This window comes from Oculina patagonica, chromosome 8 (genome assembly GCF_052425735.1).
Source record: "Oculina patagonica isolate OP01 chromosome 8, crgOcupat, whole genome shotgun sequence".
NCBI classification, from domain to species: Eukaryota; Metazoa; Cnidaria; class Anthozoa; order Scleractinia; family Oculinidae; genus Oculina; species Oculina patagonica.
The window spans coordinates 18,015,249-18,036,696 of NC_135765.1; the positions used below are offsets into that span (position 1 = coordinate 18,015,249).

At 36.3% G+C, this 21,448-nt stretch overlaps 1 protein-coding gene across 1 annotated transcript in view; it reads right to left on the minus strand.

Moving 5' to 3' along the window:
- LOC144664188 (uncharacterized) overlaps positions 1–18,732 on the minus strand; it is a 24,349-nt gene extending 5,617 nt beyond the window's left edge. The window contains exons 1-8 of the mRNA XM_078525299.1: positions 18,551–18,732; positions 18,051–18,410; positions 15,683–15,946; positions 9,599–9,717; positions 7,819–7,883; positions 7,250–7,386; positions 2,032–2,257; positions 1,608–1,645 (exon numbers count right to left, since the gene is read on the minus strand). Of these exons, the coding sequence (XP_078381425.1) occupies positions 1,608–1,645; positions 2,032–2,257; positions 7,250–7,386; positions 7,819–7,883; positions 9,599–9,717; positions 15,683–15,946; positions 18,051–18,410; positions 18,551–18,629 (1,288 nt within the window). The 5' untranslated portion in view covers positions 18,630–18,732. The remainder of the gene's footprint in view (positions 1–1,607; positions 1,646–2,031; positions 2,258–7,249; positions 7,387–7,818; positions 7,884–9,598; positions 9,718–15,682; positions 15,947–18,050; positions 18,411–18,550) is intronic.
- Positions 18,733–21,448: the final 2,716 nt, after the last annotated feature.

Here is a 21,448-nt window from a genome sequence, read left to right on the forward strand (position 1 = left end):
TAAAAATTGAACCGTCCCTTAACTGCTATTATAACATGTACTTAAAAATAACTGTTTCCTCTTAGCATTTAAACAAGGACACTGCCTATAAAAGGGATAGCTCCTCCCCCTCTTTGTCACGAAATCCTTGTTTCAATGGCTTAATCAAACATGGCGGACTATGCGAGCAAGAAGGGGAAAATTCCTTGACCGAAAATAAAGTCAAATCCTACCTTCTGATCTTTAATTTTACTTTAAAATACTCACTTTCATAAAATGAAACCAAAAAACACCAGGAATACCTCTTTTGTAGCTAAAATCTAAAATTTTGCCTTACAAAATTTGAATTTCGCGCCCGTAACGGTTCCCCCAATGGCGAGATGCTCAAAATGGCACACAGACTCCTCTCAACTGAGATGGGCCTTTTTGAGCCCTCAAAATGAATGGCTTGTGGTCTTTCTTATTAAAGCATGCTCAAGTCGTGGTTTAATGGTTAACAAACAAATAAAATCCTTTGAGAAGATGATTGTTTGCTTCATGGCGGGCGTTGCGCCATTTTAGAAAAGCAACTTCTGTATTGGATCGAACCACCCTGCCTTCTTCGCTAATTCGTTTATTTTAATATTTAAGTTTATTGTCAATTCGGCTTTACTTCTTGATATTTTTTTTGGCCGATTCTTCAGAGAAAAAGCCAAAAGATGCCTTCTTCTGCAAGCACTCGGATCGATACTTGAACGCCATGCGAAGCTTATGTGGGATATCATTTGACTTTGGACGGGTTGCGTTTTGGCCGATGGAGAGATTCACCGTAATATTGGACTCAGGTCTTTAAGGAAAACCTTCGTGCATTATTTGTTTGGTCTAAGGACGCTGTACAGCACCTAATAAAAGCAATGAATGCATTTGTAGTGGAACGTTTATGCGTTGAATGTGTGCTCTGTGACTGACGTTTGCTGTATCGACCCAAGCTGTATCGGCGGATATGCTGTATCGACCCAGGGGGAAAATCTTTGTATCGACTGCCTATAGCCTGAATTACACCAGGGTGTTTCACTGAGGTGGATTTTTAGATACATGATCGAGGTACAGTAATACAAACCATTTCGATTTCATACTGAATGTGTTCAATGAAATTATCTGCATTGTGTCTGGTGAAGATTTTTGTTACATATCGCATCACAGTTTACAACTAAGGTCTTTCTAAATATTATTGATTTATCCCAGTATAGTTTTGCTTGCTCCTGAGTATATATAGGAGTATTATATAGTAAAAAGATTCGCTACAACTTTGAAGTTCAGATTTATTTGCTACCTCAAAATATTTGAGGTTCAAAGGTGTTTATAGATTCCTGCAGAAACAGAATGAATAAAGGGGAATCAAATTGCTTTCTTGACCTTTCTGGGTTCTGGGCTTACTTCGTGCCATTTATTTGAATTCAAACGATTATAGACCTCAAACGAGTGTTGGAATTTTCAAAGGGAAATGAGTTTGTTTTCGCAAAATACTCAATCGACAAGGGAAAAGCAGCCCACATATACAATTATACTTGCAAAGTAACAAATTGAAGCAACCGTTTCTAATTTTCAAAGCGCCCAGACATAATTTCACGTTGTTGTGCCGCGCAAACCGAGGTGAACATTTGAACTGAGAACTAAAAGGATAGAACTAAGTATATAAAAAAAAAATTGAAAGAAATATATATCTCTCCCAAGATTCAGGCGTTCTACGCTCGGTAACTTGCGACACTACCACCTAAAACAGCACATTGCTTTCGGGTTGATGTTGACGGGTCGGTGTCTAGAGTGAAATGACTGACGGCTCGCCCAGTCCAAGGTTCCTTATATAGGCAGTGTCCGTGTTTAAAGCCTAGGCAATGTGTCCCTGAAAATGCTACCACCCGAGGCATTAAATCTTTAACATGCAGTATTCCTCTCCTGAATATTGAGCACGATGTGGTATCAGTAAAGACTGCTTTTAAACCATAGCACATTTCAGCACTCTATTAAAAAAACGCAAATTTACATGTACAGTGCATCTTGTAATTTTGCTGCTAATAAAATGTAATCTCCCTACCCTTAGAAGCACCACCACTCTTCTTCTTTTTGCAGATGCAGCAGATGAGGATAATAATGACAATAAGGAGAACAAATGCAATGCATCCTCCAATGATACCCCACATTTCACTGGTTGTTAGACCTGATGTTCGTGCACCAGTACTAGGCGTCCCTTGTGTCTCAGCAGTCGTTGACAATGTAGAGGTGACAGGTGGTGGAGTGGCTGCAGAGAGAAAATGATAAATCATTGAGGTCTTCCTAGCAAACATACATGTAGATGACTCCATGGCCAGTCTGTATTAGAATTGTCCTTATCTCTCACATAACTTTCTACTGATAGTCTCTTTTTATGAATTTAGTACTTAATTACTTTATTAATTTTTTTGTTTGGTATATATACATATTTGTTACCCCGGTATTTTCTCGGCATACATGTACATGTTTGCTAGGGGCCTAGTCAGCCCCGTCAGCTCTGAGGGTAAATAAATTTGATTGATTGATTGATTGATTGATTGATTGATAGTTAAGACCATGTAAACATCAGCATTCAAACCATTACTGACAGTTGAACCCTGTTATTTCGAACCATCAGGGGAAACAAAAAATAGTTCGAAATAGCAGGAGTTTGAAATATTCCATAAATGACTGAAGGGCTAATCCAAGGGAAATAGATTTCAGTTCGGAATAACAGCGCATTCAAAATAATCAAGTTGGAATTAGCGGGATCCAACTGTAATTTAAATCATAACACTCAGTTGAAATTGTGACTTTCGCCTAGAAAGAGAAGGATGGTCGACCCTGGGCAATGTTCAAGAATCAATGTAAAGTATTATCAAGTATGTCAAAGTAAAAGTTTCAGAGAAACTGTTCTGAGATAGTGATGAAAATTACTAATACAGTGGAACCCTGATTCTTAAAATCCAAGGAAAACAAACCTTTGATTGAGAATTGAGGAATTTGAGATGTTGATATGCTAGTCCGAACGTGACAAAATATCAAGTGGGATAATGTTTTATTTTAACATATATTTTTATACATCATCCTTTTTATATTAATGTCAAGTTGTCATTTATTTATGTCAAAAAACATTCTCTTATGTCATTGTGTTTTTGCTACATCAAATGGTGTTTTCATTAAAACAAATTATTACTGTTTCATACATAACATGATTGATCTTGATGTCAAGTTGTCGCAAATCTTTACACATCAAGAACATTTCTTACATGACGTAAGTAATTTTTTCATGTCAAGTTGTCGCACATTTTTATATATCAAGAAAGGAAAGATACTCTCTTGATCAGCAAATATCGCGGTCAGGCAGGAGTCTGGGTATGACCAGTTAAGCACGAACAAAATGGCTGCCAATAATCGGTTTGAATGTACAGTAGGTTGTCTAGCCCTTGTCGATTAGACCCCAACCCGTAGTCGATTCAGGGCCGTAACCAGACCTTTTCCATGGACGTGGCAAGATTTTGCTAGTGGGTTCTAAGGGCATGCCCTCCAGAAATTTAGAAATCTAGAAGCTATGAATCTCTTTCTGAGAAAAATCAATCTTGTTCAACTGGGGATTATTTTGGCAACAAAATATATTTTGTTTTTAAGTTTGGGTAAAAATTTCGACGACGCGTGAGTGCCTCGTCTTGCCTCTTGCTAGTTACGGCCCTGCGATTAGCCCCCTGTTTGTCTTCAAAACTATTGAAATCACCCCTCGTACAATTTGCAAGTATCTTTCGAAATCGAACTTCATCGAATGTTAACAAAGCTTTGAGTATTCAATTCAGACAATTAATACTGAGAACGAACCTCATCGAATGATAACAAACAAGTAGCCTTCTTTTTGTCGAGTTGAGTTGAGAATGTAAATAGATAACAAATCTAAAAGTAAAAACTAGAAGCGAAACTAAATTTAACTGCTTTCACAAAATTTAATATTGCGAGGTTTTGTGTATTCAATCAAATACCGAAGCCGAACCTTATCGAATGTTTACAACCAAGTAGCCTACCTTTCGTCGAGTTGATGTGAGTGTAAATAGATAACTATAAGCGAAAACTATAAGCGAAACTTTGAACAGAAAACTAGAAGTGAAACTTTAAAACGAAAGATAGAATTGATTTCTTTGTAGTATTCGATAGTTTACTAAGTTTGTAGACAAATTTTATTCGGGGGCTAATCGACTTCAGTTGGCGGCTAATCGACCCGGCGCTTAACCTCTTGGGGGCTTATAACAAACGACCTATATTCGAACCGATTACTGGTCGCCATTTTGTTTGTGCTCAACTGGTCATACCCAGACTCCTGACTGACCGCGATATTTGCTGATCAAGAGACGATATCTCCTTTCTTGATATATAAAAATGTGCAACAACTTGACATGAAAAAATTACTTACGTCTTGTAAGAAACGTTCTAGACATCAAGATCAATCACGTTATGTATGAAACAGTGTTTTTTTTTGTTTTAATGAAAACATCATTTATTATGGCAAAAAACACAATGATAAAGGAGAATGTTTTTTGACATAAATAAATGACAACTTGACAGAAATATAAAAATGACGATGTATAAAATATATCTTAAAATAACACATTATCCCACTTGATATTTTGTCACGTTCGGACTAGCATATGTTGAAGGTAGAACTGAATATTGAATAACACTATTAAAAATCTCGATGATTTGGTAAGTGCAGAATGCAATATGGAACAATTGAAAGTATGATGTTTTATATATGTTCGTGTTTATTTGCTTTATTTTACTTTCGGAAAAACTGTTCACAGGCTACTTGTACTCTTTCCCAGGTGTTCCTTACGCTAATCTTTGCAAACGTAACACGACACTTTTGTTCGTTTGTAACAAAATACTTTTGTCTTCCTTGAAAATGCGATAACATGAAACTTTTGTTTTTTGTTTGTTTTACGGCGGCATCGATGACATTTGTTTAATTTAATTAAGTTACGGTTTAGACTGCACGAAAGACGATTCTCAAAAACTAAAGAAACAAATCTAATCAAAAAACATCTTTTTCGACAGGTTTTTTAAAACGCAGTACAGCTAGGATATTTGTTTCCTGGTTATCAGGTGTTCACGCCGAAAATCCCGGTGCAAGTTTTTGCATACCTAATTACGAAACCGCTGTGAAAGTCTCAAAATCTAATTTAATTAATTTGCGGTTTTTACTTGGCGCCACGAAGTCTGCAGGAATCCTACCACAAACACGCAATACAAGCGATGTTCATGAGAGTTCCAGCAAAAAATGTAGACTAAACTGCGCATGCGTTTGGCGTAAAGAACGTTGCCCTAGAACGTCGAGTAGTACCACAAGGAGAGCAAAGGGTTTTCTGAAACAAATATATACGTTTGAGATCTTCATATGAAAGTAACGTAGATGTGCTCCAGGTTTTACCTAGGGGTACGGTCAGGTGCTCCCCACCCCCACCCCCTCCACAAGGAATAATTAATTAATTGATATTAATTAATTAATTGCTGATTAAAAGTTTACACCATAGTGCTTTAGCGCTTGAGGGGTTTAGGGGTTTATCACACGACTGCCCACCAAACCATCACAAAAGTGCATTCTGCACTAAAAATGGCCTACAGAGACACAAAATTGTTTCATAGAAATACTTAAAACATTGTTTTTGTTACAGACACAGGCAGAATGTAATTTAAAGACTGAATCCAAATCAGCAGAAAAAACCCTAGGCTTTTGCCTCATTCCGATCGAGACTATATTCTCTGCACTATCAGAAATGTTTCTGGTGCTTTGGCACAGGTCGAGGCCCTTGATTGTACAATAGTACAGCCAGCATTCCCATAAATTGTTGCTTGATGTGTAATAAATAAAGACAAAACAACTTCCTTGGAAGTGTCATTACATCCTCGAGAGAAGCAAATCTAGAGAAAGGCATTTGGTTCAAGTTATTTGAAGTTTCAAGAAATTGAGGGTATGAGAAATCAGGATTTTACTATAAAACAGGGCTCGAGACTAACGGTAGCCAACTAGCCAAAGGCTACTAGAAATGCAGTTTTGGCTAGTAGGTTTTGGCCTTTCACTAGCCAAAATGGCTAGTGAAAAAATCAGGCATTAGTGGCAAGAAACCGCATTATTTTATTAAAATCGTCTCTCAGAGAATAATTATACAGTACCGCCCGAAACTACTTACCCATTTGCCACGGTGATACCTCGGTCAAACTGCAGATTGATACTGCGTTCTCGCCTCGGCACAGACGCGGCGTGCCGCGAAAAATCGCCGGTTTTACCGGGGTTTTTTGTGGCAAGGCAATACCGCGGTAATCGGTAAGACGCGGTAGAGTTGAATAGGCTTACTTAGCTTTTGTTTTAGAGTTCATTAAGAACAACAGGCAAGATTAAGTAAACTGTTGACATTATAGAATGTGAAGCTTTAAACAATCTAGTTGACAAAAACGCATGTACACGTACAATTTTTATAGTGAAGAACAAAGCCTAATTTTGTAACGAAAAAAAAAAAACATGAAGATTTAAGGAACATTTTACGGCTCAAGGTTTAAACATTATCGCCCTTAAAAGAAGAACTATGCTTAAAAATTGTGGCTAGTAGAAAATAAGTTTTGGCTAGTGAAATCAAAGCTGTCACTAGCCACTTGGCTAGTTAGCAAAAAAGTTTGTCTCGAGCCCTGATAAAAGCAACATGTATTTGGGAGGTTTGAATTTACGGTGCAATTCCACCTTGTATAGATCTTATGACATCATTTGGTCATCCCCATTGTCATAAAGCACTATATCACATGCTTTTTTTTACTGTGTAATTTAAGTGTCAACAATGTGATGACATAAAAGCCAAACATTGGTGGCATATACTCGTACAGAAAATGGGAGAACACTATGTAAAACTAATGTATGTATCCTGCAAGCCTCTAGATTAATACTAATACTTAAACACTTTTCCTTCAATTTCAATAAATTAAATTAATATTGTCTCTGTGTAGACAATAGTTCAATCAATATACAGCAATTTGTTCCATAGCCTGCAACAGGTTCTTGTGTTTGGATTTTGCTCTACTGTCTCGAGTGTTTTGTTTGGGTTTCACATTGGTTTTTATGCAAGTGAGATAACAACTATCATGGCTAAGCCACACAACAAAAGCCCAAACAAGGGAACCTGCTTGCATGCTACTTGTTCCAACCGTGGAGAGTCCCTTATTGGCTGCCATTTCAAAGTGGAGCCTGACATACTTGGATTGAGATCCAGAGATTTGTCAACAGTAAATGAACCAAGTTTTCCATCGTTTATTTCATCCTGCAGTGGCTTTAACGGGTCAGTTATTGATTTTCCAAACAAAAGCTCTACAATAGCATCAACACTGCCCTCTCTGCAAGTTAAAAATCATATAATAAACATTTGAATAATTGTAATGTGCTGTATGGCCATTGTATGTTTTCTTGTTTGTGTATAAGATTACTACATCATTAGTGAGTAGAAGTACATAACTTTTGTTGGCTTCATATAAAGTTACCTAAATTTGCCCCTAAACTTGTAAATTGCACAAAATTTCTGAATTTTGTTTACATAATATTATGTATTTATACATAGAAATACAATTTAAGCTTGACTGTCTTAGAATAAGATGTGTTGTACACTACATTATAACAGATAACAATCAAAAGAGCAGAGCTCAAATACATTGTACACTTGTATGTACAGTGTATGCAAGTCTAAGTATTAAAAGAAAAAATATTACACACTCTCCAACAGTTCAGATTGTTAAGACTAGTTGTAATACACAACATTTCAGGGCAATTACCTGAAATTGACAACATCCACGCCATACAGTTGTTTACCAGGATTCTTGGAATAAACACTGAAGATCTGAAGACAAAAAGGGGAAAGTTTTTAATCTTATAAGACCCTGCAAATGAGGTATTAAATTTCACAACTATACTGGATACAGTAAAACAAGGCTAGGACAAAAAGAATAAATAGGTCCAGCATCACCCAATCAATACTTTTCAGATTGATAATTATGGCCCAGCAATTATGAAAGTTTGATTTTTTTTGACAAATAAAACAGATTGGAGCGTTCAGCAACCAACTAACAAAATTAATGTACATTTTGATATTCCAGAATGTTCTTAAATGTATATGAGACACAAAACTACAAGAAAGTAATTGTTACATGTAAAAGTACAAAAATGTAACTCAGAGTGTAAAATTATGTGGTGGTTCAATTATGTACCCTTGGTACAATTTGGTATTTTTTTGGTTCTGGTGTATGGTAATAAATATAAAATATGAAACTAAAGCTTAAGGAAATACCAGATTATACCAAGGGTAAAATTGAACTACAACATATAAATACTTCCCCAAAGTTCCTTCAAATGATCTATTTTGTGCTTTATTGCAAGTAACCGTTCTATTACTAACATTGGTTTCTTTTTTAAGTTACGCAATGCATTAGAACTATATTATAAATAATGGCTGAATAATGTGCCTGATCTTTAGCCGCCATCTTGCATTTCTACAAGCCTGGGTCCATTTCTTCACTGCAGTTAGATATGTTCATTCAAATAACTTCCTCTTTTCGTAGTCTGTGAGCAATTTTGTTACTAGGATAGGTTAAGTTCAACTGATAAATTTCACTCTAAACAAACATAACAATGATACAATAACTAGTCAAAACCAAGCACTGATCAATAATTTTAAAAAAGCATAAATTTTGTGTCAGTTTAAGACCTCAGTAAAGCAAACGCACAAGGATAGACAAGGATTTCTTTTCAACATGTAAACTGTCGGAATTTAGATGGCAGAGAAAATGGCAGAGGCTGGAAAGGATCCTTTAAAACCATTTAACAAGCTTGTGAAGGAATTGCTAGATACTGGATATTATTTACAAACTGCATAGTCAAAATTTCACTGTGTTTGTTGGCGTGGTTGTTTGTTGAACCAAAGGTGAACTTCCCCGATTTGGCAGCCAGAGAACATGGTTGAGAAGTTGATTCGATCCTCGTGAAGTTATGCTGGACGTTTAGTAGGAATCATAGCACGCGCAAGTATTTGCCAACGTTGTCCTTTAGATCGCTACACGCTGAAACAGAAAGTCTATTTTTATGGCACAGATAACTCCAAATTCGAGATCCCTACATGCATTTCAGTGACTTGCTCCTCTGTTGTTGATCGCAGAAATGTGCACATATGACATCACCAGCCATTAACTCACACGTAAGACCGCTTTTCAGATTTAGCATGGGCTTGAGTAAATTGTGAACTGTGTAATGGCAGATGGGTTTTTGAAGGTTTTTCAGCCAGCTTTTCACAGGTTCAGTAAGCTTATATTGCTCTGAATTCTATCAATTTGGGAGAAATCAACCTTTTAAATGAATCTAGGTAAGTCAATGTCTAAAGGAAGAACAAAAAATTTTATCACAGTAGCACTTTATGTTCACTATTTAAAATAATACATTGTACATGTACATGTATGTATATGGCATCGCCAAGTGGGCTTAATTTGACCTGCAGTGCTACATATATATGTATGGTAGCCAGTGACTACATCTTTTGGGTACATTAATTTTAGATTAACTTACTGCTGATAACAATTTTGATTCCAAGGTGTTGTAATCAGATGAGGCCTCCCTTGAATAGTCTGGATCCCAATCTTCACTTCGTATTTTTATTCCAACTCTCTTAGTTTGACAATCGGAACCTATTAAAAAAATAACAAACATACCGGTACATGTACATTTACATAGATGCATACAGGAACATGAATGTACAGCTGTACAACTGTGTACTATGTACTGCATACACATTTTTATGATTAAACTTAATCAAAAGGCCCTATTGCACAAGTAAACAGAAGCATATTTTTTAGGTGCTCTAGGAAATGCAAGTCAGTCTTGCATTACCTGACAGGTCTGTGTTGTATACACAGTGGTAATGCTACAATGTACATCTTTTACAATTTATTTTTGTGATTTTAAGCTGTTCACCTAGTATTCTAAAAAAAACACATTAGATGCGAGTTTTCAATCCGTTCAATGTGAACGTTAAATTATTTTCATTGATGTTATGCTTTTTTGACTACCCGTGGTTGTTTCTCAACAAAGTTGCTATATAGAAATACAGTGTAGCATGACATCCAATATATGTGCGCAAGGACAAATGCAGTCTAGTTTACATGTATAAGAAATTTCTGTTTTTGAATCTAAATTAATATTAATATTCATTTAATCAAAATTAACATTTTGGTCTCTTTCATTTATATTTTGTATAAGCAATGTACTGTCTGGACATTTTTGCTCTGTGTCCTATGCATTGATTCTTGGAAAAATAATTAATATGCATTAGATGTTATTGTTTTTAATCAGCTCATAATGATCATCAAATTTGGCTTCATTTACTGTTTTAGACTTCCCTTATTTAAGACCGTTGTGTTTGCCATTTCAATTTTATTAGTTGAAAGAGTTTCTAAAACAGCTTTTCACACTTGCCAGACAATTTGCTCACATGGGTCAAAGGCTGCATGCGAGTGATGGGTAAAAACAGATGAATTTATTCCTATAATAAAGATGTTGCATAAGGCCATTATATATACCTCGCACATTATGGAAAATTGTCACATTAACAATCACATGAAACTTACAACAGTCTGATGTAATCTTACAGAAGGAATTTGAAGATCTCTAACACAGGAACACAGAAAGTCCTTATCCTTATGTCACATGTTTAGACATGTGACACAAGGCAAAAATGAACTACTTAACATTGATGCAGTTGTTAATTACAGTGTTTACTTTTTTAATGTTTGCATGTTTACACTGCCTTTCACAAGCAAATCATTATAATAAAAAAGTATTAGTCATGGAGGCTGACCCATGTTGACTGTCCTTGTAGAGATACAGTACCAGCTGTATGAGTGAATACTCTTTAAACAAAACCCCAAGAAATCCCCTTAACCAAAATCAATCCCCCACAAAAAAACATCAGGGTTGGAAATTAGCGCTCGCCCGCTCGCCCAGGCGAGTGTGAAAACTGTCGGGCGAGTACAAATCACGGATCACTCGCCCGGTTTGGCGAGTACGATTGTCATATCCAGAATATATTATTCAGAATAAGCGAAACTTTTACTTCCCACTTTAAAATAATCTACACTGTCCACAAGCCGATAGCTTACCAACATTTTGAAATCTCAAACAAAGCTGTGTTCGCGTTTGTAAACAGACAAAAATGGCTTCCGTTTGGGGCATGTTACATGACGGACGTACTTGTACAAAGTAATACCTCTGGTCCGGATGGCGAGTGCTCCGAAATTTTAGTTTCTAACCCTGAAACATTAATTTTTTTCAAAAAGGGGAAATGATCCAGATGAAGATTTAACACAAAGAAAAACATTAGAAACATGTTCAGTGTTTGTACTTTATTCGCAGAACTATGCAGCCAAAGCACTACAACGAATCTTTAGATTGTTTTTAATACCCCCCCCCCCCCCCCCCCAAAAACCCTACTTAAATCAAGCCACCCAAAAAATACATGCCAAATTTTTCTACCCAAAAAAATCCGTGAATCAAAAATTTCAAACCAAAAAATCCTTCGATCAGGTCCCCGTCACTTGAAATCCCAAGTATCCCCCCTGGGCATGTGGGTAGAAACTTTTCCTGTTCATCACAATAATATTGTATTTTTTATAAACAAAAATTGTTATGGTAATTTTTCCAACACAAATGACAGTAGAAACCCATTTTTAAGTTCTGAATTACATGACTGCATACATGCAACCACTGGTCATTATCATTTAATATCCATGACTGTAGTAAATCATGAGACTTTATGACTCCCATTGGCTTGATTACATTGTAAATTGAACATGCAATAACAGAGTTTGTTTGAAAAGAGTGCCACTATCTTTGATTTATTTATTAGTGCAACTGACACCATACATGTAGTAGGAATTAAGTAGTAATCTACAGTGCATGTCAGTGCTGGAAATAATTTTTCTCACTTTAAAGGACAAGTGTCCTTCCAAACCTTTATTTTGAACAGAGACATATATTAATTGTGTGGTTCCAGAAAATATCCATACCCCCACCACGGAGGGAATTGGAAATTAGGTGCTCGAAATTAGAAAAAAATCCAGGTTGTCCTTATGGCAAATGCAGGACAACCTAATAAAAATACTTCTTCGTACTTTTACAAGCTCAGATTACACATGCATGGGTCACAAATCTGTTCGCTTGAAAAAGCCAAAAATTCTGAACTATAGATTGAAATATAAAAGAAACTTGAATTAAACTATGCTAAGAATTGAATTTCACTCAAGATGAAGGCAAGAAATGCGCCAAAATGTTGTATAATAATAATAATAATAAAGATATTTTAGCAGGTAGCCCACGTCACAAAAAGGTGGTTTTCAGTGGGGCCCTGCATAAAATAAATAACAAATATGATAAAAATGGTTAAAAAGTGAAAGTTAAAAATAGAAGATGTAAAAAGTTAAATTTTAAAATATGAAAATAAGAAATTAAAAAAACTAATAAATCAGTTCTGGCCCCAGGAGCGACATGACTTGGGCCTACAAATGTCATTTCTTCCACGAGTATTATAATTATGGATGTCGTTAAAGCTATAAAAATTAAAATGTCAATTTCGAAGTCATACAAATCTGCTTGCGTAATTAATTACTAGTCACTTTCAACACGCGTGCACCAAAGTATTTTGATGTAAGTGTTTTATAGAAGACAAAAGGGCAAGCTTATCCGGGCTTAATTGAACTCGACAAACGTCCAATTTACTGTTTCAACCTTTGATTTCCATTTTTTTAAGAATTGTGGTATATTCCATCGATTAGAAGAGAGCTAATTTAGTGTTTTAAAATTATAACTTCTTTGGTTTATTCTGTTGCGTGATCACGGTAATGTAAGTTCTTGGGTTGTCCGGCCTTAAATTTTCTTAAAACCTGGTTGCCCGAGCGCACTTTTAGTCGTCTCGGACGACCGGACAACCGCTAATTTCGAGCACTGAAATTCCAGAGGGGTGGGGGGTCAAGGGTCCAGGAAAATCCGAAGAGGAGGGGGGTTGCCAGTGAAATTACGTTTCCAGATGGTCAAGTTTCTTACCTACTCTACAAATGTTTTACATAGCAAAAATAGCACCTTGGGTTATTGATTCACAATCGTTTTACATTTAAAACAGGTTTTCTTTCTCTTGAAAGCACACTGAAATCCTCCATGTTCGTTCGTGTGGATGCGGCCGCCATTACTTGTTACCAGTCTCCCGAAACTTGTCACGTGGTTTGACCGAAATGCACTGGTGACAAGCGTTGCTTGTTTCACGTTCGATCGAAGGAAAATTGTCCTTGTTTGTGAAAAGTTTCCGGTTTATTAGCGATGAAAATAGTGTAATGATGTCAGAAACTTGAGGGCATTAACTTGTTCTTGTTATTTCTGGCTATTTGTTTGTAAATTTCCTGTTAAATTTTGCTTTCTCAGCGAGCATTAGCGATTTTGTGATCACGTCTATGGTGAATGTTTATATCAACACTTTTCAAATCCGTGTTCTGATTTAGCGGTTTTCAAAAGCATTTGGAATGAAAAGGGATGGATGGTTATACATCAAGGTAATTATTTTGACAAGTGACTACCAGATATTTTGTCTGTTTATTTTTGAGGAAATTTCTGTATTTTGTCTTCAACAGTACATGTATGTATTATTTTAAGATATCTTCCGATCGATCGGTTATACACTATAACTGTTTACAAGAGAGGTGGCCTAAAATTTAGAACATTGTACAATTTATCTTTTTTCCAGGGGGCTGGGGAGTACGCAATATACTTTTGGAAATTCCGGAGGGGTGGGTTATTTTCTTAACAAAAACAGAAATTCCGGAGAGGTGGGTGGTCTTACGTGAAATTCCCTCTGTGGTGGGGGTATGGATATTTTCTAGAACCACACATTTGCATAAAATTAAATGTGATTTACATAAAAAGCGAGAATATGTGAGAATATATCTTTCAATGTTTCCTTCTGACAGTTTGATTAAGAAAATTTATATCAGCATCTACTTAAGCCTGTGAAAAATTCATTATGAAACATTTACTTCCAACATTGAGATATTCACAGGTTGCTGGAAGGAAGACCAATTCAAGTCTGCATGGTAAAACTTCACGGCATTTTTGCAAAAACGTTCAGTTGGACACAAGCTTTTCCTGTAAATTGTCTTGCATTTAAAGTTTGCAATGTTCAGAAAACATTAATTCTTTGTTTATTTGCCATTTAGTTCTATTCAGCTCTTTTTGTGTGGATTTCCCTCTAAAAAAATCTGTAAAAGCGGTTACAGGATGATTTCCAGTCCGTACTGCGCAATCTCCGCCTGCAATGTTTGTGAGTCTCACAAACAGAAGAATGTTTAAGTAGCAAAAATAAAAATTCCAGGACAAAACTTACCCTTTTCTTCATTATTAACGTCAGATATCCTTGCAAAACAATAATAACGAGTAAAAGAAGCTCGACGGTATTTCAAACGGACGTTTTAGCTCATCGTGAATTCTTGAACAAAACGATCCGTAATGGCGAACTAAAAAACTTCATGTACGCTATCACCGAAGTGTAACGTTTCAACGAATTCAAAACAAAAATGAAAACAAACCCTGAGTCTGCGCAGTACGGACTGGAAATCATCTTTCTCAAACTCATTAATTATTCATATTGTTATAAGCCTACCAGAACGCCCCATTCTGGTCAGGTGGATGAGTTTAGAAACCCAATGAAAAACGAGTTGAAAACCACACGTGTTTGGAAACGATTTTAAACCCGTGTGTAAAATGTTTCTTAATCTGCATATATTCATAAAGCAACACAACAACAACGTTTAAAAAATCGCTTTTCCGATGCAGACAATAAATTTCACCGTCAAACATTTCATTTCGAAACTTACTCACATTTCTTATTTGTTAGTGAATCGAACAGTTATTCAAGTCCACAAAATAAAAAGGGCTTACTGAGAATTGACTGCTTTCTCGTTCGATGCTATCTCTACTTTAAGTTTACTTTCTTTGAAGAAGCCACGTGGTTCCAACGTTACCACTTTCAACGTCCACCACTCTATGCCGTTCCAAAAAATGAAGCCGCCCATTTGTTTTTGCAGAGGCTACACTTTGGAACCGGGCCCTTTCTGTGCAAAACTCTTCTTGTCTAAATCTATTCGCCACGGCGAAGCAAAGTACTAAGCAGAGCGTTCGTTTCGATCAAACAACCAATGAAGCAGGAGATATACAATCAATAATTATTACAAAAAGTTGTGAAAATCTGACAAGTGGGTGTCAGATAGCCTTGACAAAGCCAACAATTGGATAACCTAGCAAGTATGTGACATGATCAAGTTCCATTGTAAAAATATAACAAACGAAAACAAACCTGTCCGAATAGGCACTGCTAATTACATAGAAAAATTATCTAATTTTCTTTGTTGGAGAAGTAATTTCAAAAACTCGTGTTTCGGGTTTCACCAGGTTTCCAAACGCTCGAAAACAATAAAACCACTCGGCCTGCGGCCTCCTGGTTTCAATAGTTTTCTCGCGTTTGGAAACCTGATAAAACCCTCGCACTCGTTTTTGAAATAGTACTTAAATCCCTAATAAGCAGAGAAACTATTTTTACATGATACATGTACTTACATCTTATGCCGACAATGCTAACCCTAGTAACATCATTGCCATATCCATTGCTAGCTGTACATCTGTATGATCCTGCATCCGTCCTCTGTACTTTAACAAAATGAAGCACGGGACCAGAGGCATTAAACTGGTTCACTGGGAGGCCATCTTTTGTCCAGGTGATGTTTGGAGTTGGGTCACCAGATGCATTACAACTCAGTGTAAAGTTTTGTCCAGTGTTAAGTCGAGGATCTCGTTTTGGGACGACAGTTATTTTTGGAGGCACTAATAAAAAGAAACACACACAGCTATAAAATAATGTGAATGCGATAATTTATGAAATTAATTTTTACAATAACTGAGCGAATTCTCACGTGCTGATTGGCTAATTTTATCAGCTGATGCAATCAACAAAAGTTTTGTCAAATTTTTCAGCGCTGCATTCTTGATGAGGTGAGAATTGTACCACAAATCTAGCTAGTAGTCTTCAAATCATCTTAGTTTATGGGTAACAACTGAAAAACCATTGCAACTTAACCTTAGAGTGAAAAATTAATATGAGAATGTTTATTGAGGGTTTAGACCTGAGAATTGTCTGTGAGCGGTAATTTGTGCTGCCGATGAAATTAAGAAATTACTGTTCCATTTTAACAATCTGTTCAGTTGTCTTGCTTTCATTCAGTAGCTTCTCACAGATGCGTGGAACTGGGAAAAGATTGCAAAATGGAAAGAACCGTTCCACTTGGTTGGCTGGGAATCAGAAAATGTAGTTCCATTTTACAACAGTCATTTCCTGTTGGTTCAAACGGTTGCACTTTGAAAGTGGAAAGCACCCCAAGTTCCCTTAGAGAAGGCATATATACAAGGGGTGTGCAAATTATACCTGTATATGTTAGGATGTGTGTTAGCAACACATACTGTAGTTTGTCAGAAAATAAAAGTGTGCTCTACACTGAATTTCAAAGTGATCATTGAGTAAAATTTAACTTTGTGATATTATCTAACCCCCAGATCTGTGTTATTACTGGTGTTGCAAATTTAATCCTTTAATTCGATCAAAGCTGATGATCCACCTAAACTCTGAATTATGTTTATACCATAACATATTCCCTTTTAAAAATAAACCTATAGATGTAACCATTACGAAATATGAAGTGGTCTCAGGAGAGCCGCACTGGATTTAATTACAAAACTACGGAATAATCTTAAGCCTCATTATTATGTATTAGTTTTAAACAAAGAAGATTCAAATTATTCCAAACCGTTTACGCAACCATCTGTTATGTACCGAAAAATGTAAGATTAAGCTTAATAGTTGTCGAGAGAGATCGTTCAATTACAGAAATGGCCGTAGAAAATGTGTTCAAAATACAAGAAGTTTGAAGAATTAGGCAGAAATTCGCCGATACAAATGTTGTGACCTGTAAATGAGCCATTTTGACTTTCACATATTCAATACAAATATGACACAATACCGATCTTTGTGGGAGTAAAAATTTATGCAAATCACGCTATGACTCATCCTTGCTTCGAAACTGAGAATTTTAGAAGAAAACGCATTACCAAGACTTTAAAAAGTTATACTTTATAAACTATTTGCCATCGATAGTATCTGAATAAGGCAACATCAGCGCCCAGCCCAATAAAACTCAAGTTTACGTGAAGCATCAATAGCGTGAACGACAAAACGACGCAGCAAAGGACAATATCGTTCGCGTAAATTGGTTTCACAGAGCACAGTTGTATCGAACAAATATTTTTTTCTTGGTCGATACAAAACAAAATGATTTTTGGTGGTAGACAACTTCAACGCTACATGATCACAAAAATTTCATTCAATAACACCCCACGATCGAAGAAGCGAATTCTTCGAATATTAGCTAAAATTTGCATGCTTATCGCGGTAGAAATCAAGATGAACTAACAATCGGAAAACGAAGGAACATTCAACAACACTCGCTCGAAACTTGCATTCATTGTCTATCGAAAGTTCCACTGCACGTTCAATGGGTAAATTTTAATGTTTAAAGGTTTACAAGATAAGTTTATCTTAAAATAAGCAAGTGAATTCGAATTGACCACATGTACATACAGGGAGTGTTAGATGTAACTGACTAACGTATCACTACAACGAAGAAAGTGCACATCGATAGCTTTATCGGCGGAACCGAACATGTCACAAGAGACCAGAATTAAAACAAAAAGAAAATTAAAACAGTGTTCGTGATAACTCAACACATGAAACCTAAAGTTTACAACGTTGTGTCATAAACTAATTTAGCTTAAAGTCTGATGAGCTTTATAAATACAATGTTGCTATATCGCAGTATTAAAACAAAATATTAAAAGCCCTGATAATCAAGAAAATGCACCAAAAAGCCTAACTCACCAACCACGTCAATGGTTACATCGTCTCTCAATTTTTGAACACCCCGGTCGGTCAGTACCGTGAGTCTGTATACAAATTCCTCATTTTGTTTGACGTTTTTTAACACCAGCGTTGCATAAAGATTTGCTTCGTACTTCGTGCTGAAGGATTGGTCCGTTAAGTCAAACGGGGACGTACTAGACAGTGTACCAGTTCGCGATGCAATTTGGACTTGTTGTGTGCCATCAAGTTTCTGTCTGGAAATGCTGACAATGTAACTACTCGTAGGAATGAAGTCCCATATGAGGGGGACTCGACTGCTGTTGACTCCTTCCACCACAACTGTGGGGTTTGGAGGTCTTTCTTTCCAACTGAACGATTCTGAAATAACACAACTTAAGTTAACGGAATTAAGAGCAACAGATGGGTTTACGTGTGTCTAAATTAAACGACAGTGTCTAAAATAAACCAGCAGTTGCCCGAAGTATTCGAAAACACGGTGATACGATCTCCAATCTTACCAGACAGTTGAAATGCTCCAGAAACCACAAGGGTAACTAACACCAACCGTGTATACACGCGAAAAACATCCATTTTCATTGAAGAAACTTAAAAGCGAAATAGGTCTACGTCTTCCTTTTGATGTCAAATTCAAGGAACATTCAACAACAAGGAATGTTCGTTATATTTGATGAATGATATCATCTGCATAGGGACGCCAAGCGACAGGAAACGTTCTTATTGAACCTAGTCTCTCACGGGCAGGCTCCGGAAGCCTGGAATCCAATGAGATACGTGTATCAGCTTTTTCCGTTTTTCCAAGGCAGTTTTTCTTTCTATTTCGGAGAATTTCATTTATTTTATTTATAGGGCAAGTATAAATTAGGATAGATGAAATTGTTACTGACTCCGTAAAAACCAAAATCTTAAACTAAGATGATTAGCATCTTACATAAGATAACTACCATCTACAAAGAAGACTGAAGTGATCTTAGTTTAAGACAATACATCTTAACTTAAGACAAGTAAAGTCTTATGTATTTGTAAGATTCAAATCCATCTTAATATAAGTTTTTGAATGCGTCTTAAGATAAGACTGGTCCGTTTTATAATAAGATTGTGTCCTCTCATCTAAGATTGTAGACTCTTAACTTTCTCATTTCAAGAGAAAGAACATCTTAACTAAGAAGGTTCCAGTATATTAAGAAGGTCTTTCGTCTTAAATAAATTTTAAGATGATTTCAAGATCGGTAAGATGGTGTCATCTTAACTAAGTCACGTTACGTCTTAAATTAAGAAAGTGGGCATCAGCAATATTTTGAAGTCAATGTGGAGGACATATACCCGTCTGTACAATGCAATCATGTGTGCAAAGGATTTTATGGCATGTGTAAAGGTCGAAATGTTAAATTTTGATGCCGTAAATTTTTTTATGGCAAGAATTCAAGTGATAATACCGACAAAGCCGAAACTTCTAAAAGAAACGGTAGGAACTTTTGCGACTTTTCGTTTCAACCTTTTAAGGAGGACAACTTCAGCATGTAGTCCACATTTTTCGAATCGCATTTCCGGAAAGCTGGTGTTTCTTTATATTCCAGCCAAAATAAGCGGGATTTTCCATCGCAGCAGGAGAACGCGAAGCCCCCCCGCCCCCTATGTAACTTCCAGAATATTTAAGCAATCACAATGAAACTTAGAGGATGTATAGTATGTCCAAAAATCTATCTTTTGGTATACGTCACGAAGGATGATGACGTCACATCACGTAAAAATTGCATTATGATGTCAAAGCAGCCGCCATCTTGGATCCGCCATCTTGGATTTCAAAATTTTTCCAAAACGCCAGAAAACCACCCAAAATTACTGCAAACTACTCAAAATCAATAAAACTGTACTTAAAAACTTAAAAGAGGTGAAAATAATTGCATTAAAGTTCATTTTCATTTTTCAAATATGGGAAAATATGCCTGTCAAAATGCCGTTGCCATGGTGACGTCAAGTTTCAGAAACAACAACCTTCCGCGCTAGAACACAACAAGGTGGCGCATCTTTCGCGCGAGATAAGAAAAAGATGGCGCATGTTTCGCGCTAGATCAAAACAAGGTGGCGTATGTTTAGACTTGCTCCAAGTCGCTGGTTTGATTCGCAGGAGACCACTGGATACGGAAACAAGAGGGCGCGCGTGGGCATGAAAAACAAAATGGCGCACGGACAAATGAATTTCGCGCGGTCACTCGCGCGCGATTTCAAAGCGAGCTTACTCAAGTAACTCTATCGACACGAACACGATTGTTCCTGCACAAAGTCGAAGTTAAGCAAGAGGTCGAAAAGATAATTGCAATAAGGAACCGAAAGCTTCGCGATTTTAACACAAGATGGGAACTTCTGTTGTAATCTTAAATTAACTTTAATTCAAGGAAAGAAATGGAATGTCCGTTGGTTTTATTAAGCTTAAATATTTGACACACTATTAAGTTGTTTTCGTTAATTTTTGTAAGAGAATTTAATTGGGTTTTTGCATTGTCTATATGTGTCACTGTGTGGTGTAAACTGAAAAGTGTAAATGTAAGCATTAGGGTAATAAGTTTAAATACTATATTGTAAGTAGAGTATTGTAATTAGAGTAATTAATGTATCATGTTGTATTGTAAATAGCGCTTTTGTGTAAGTAGTGTAATGTAATGCAATGTAATGTAACTTCTTCTTTTTTTGTGTCTTGCAATAAAAAAAAAAAAAAAACTCTATCGACACGAAACGAGCGACTTGGAGCAAGTCTAGCGCATGTTTTGCGCGAGATCAAAACAAGATGGCGCATGCATACAGAAAATGCTATTACGGTTTTTCGCTCTGAATTCAAACTGTGGCCTCCGTATGCAGTTTCATGAGATTTCATCTCGGAACGAAATTCATTCTGTCTTTACATGATACCAGAATGAAATGTCATTCCAGAACGAAAATTTCATGTCGAGCAATTCGAATTGTTGGTATTTTATACTTTAATCATATAGCTGTCAGTAAATCCTATATTGTCAGCGCAGCTATTTTTCCTTAATTTCTGAGAACTGTCCAATTTGGGATTTAATTATATAGCTGTCAGTAAATCCTATATTGTCAGCGCAGCTATTTTTCCTTAATTTCTGAGAACTGTCCAATTTGGGATTAAATTTGGATAGTTTCAATTAGGACTTTCAGATAAAATGCACAAACTGTCCAATTTAAGAAAAATTGGACGGTTTTGTCTCAGCCAATCAAATCAAAGAAAAAACAACATGTGACGGATATTAGCCAATTAGCACAAAGCATAGCGTCAGCCCTGACTTGTCGCATTTGTTAATAGTCGACAATGGCGGAATTTTATAAGGCATGTTTGCTACGTTTTTCCATTCCTTTTGAGCTTTTCAGCAATAGAAACAACAAAG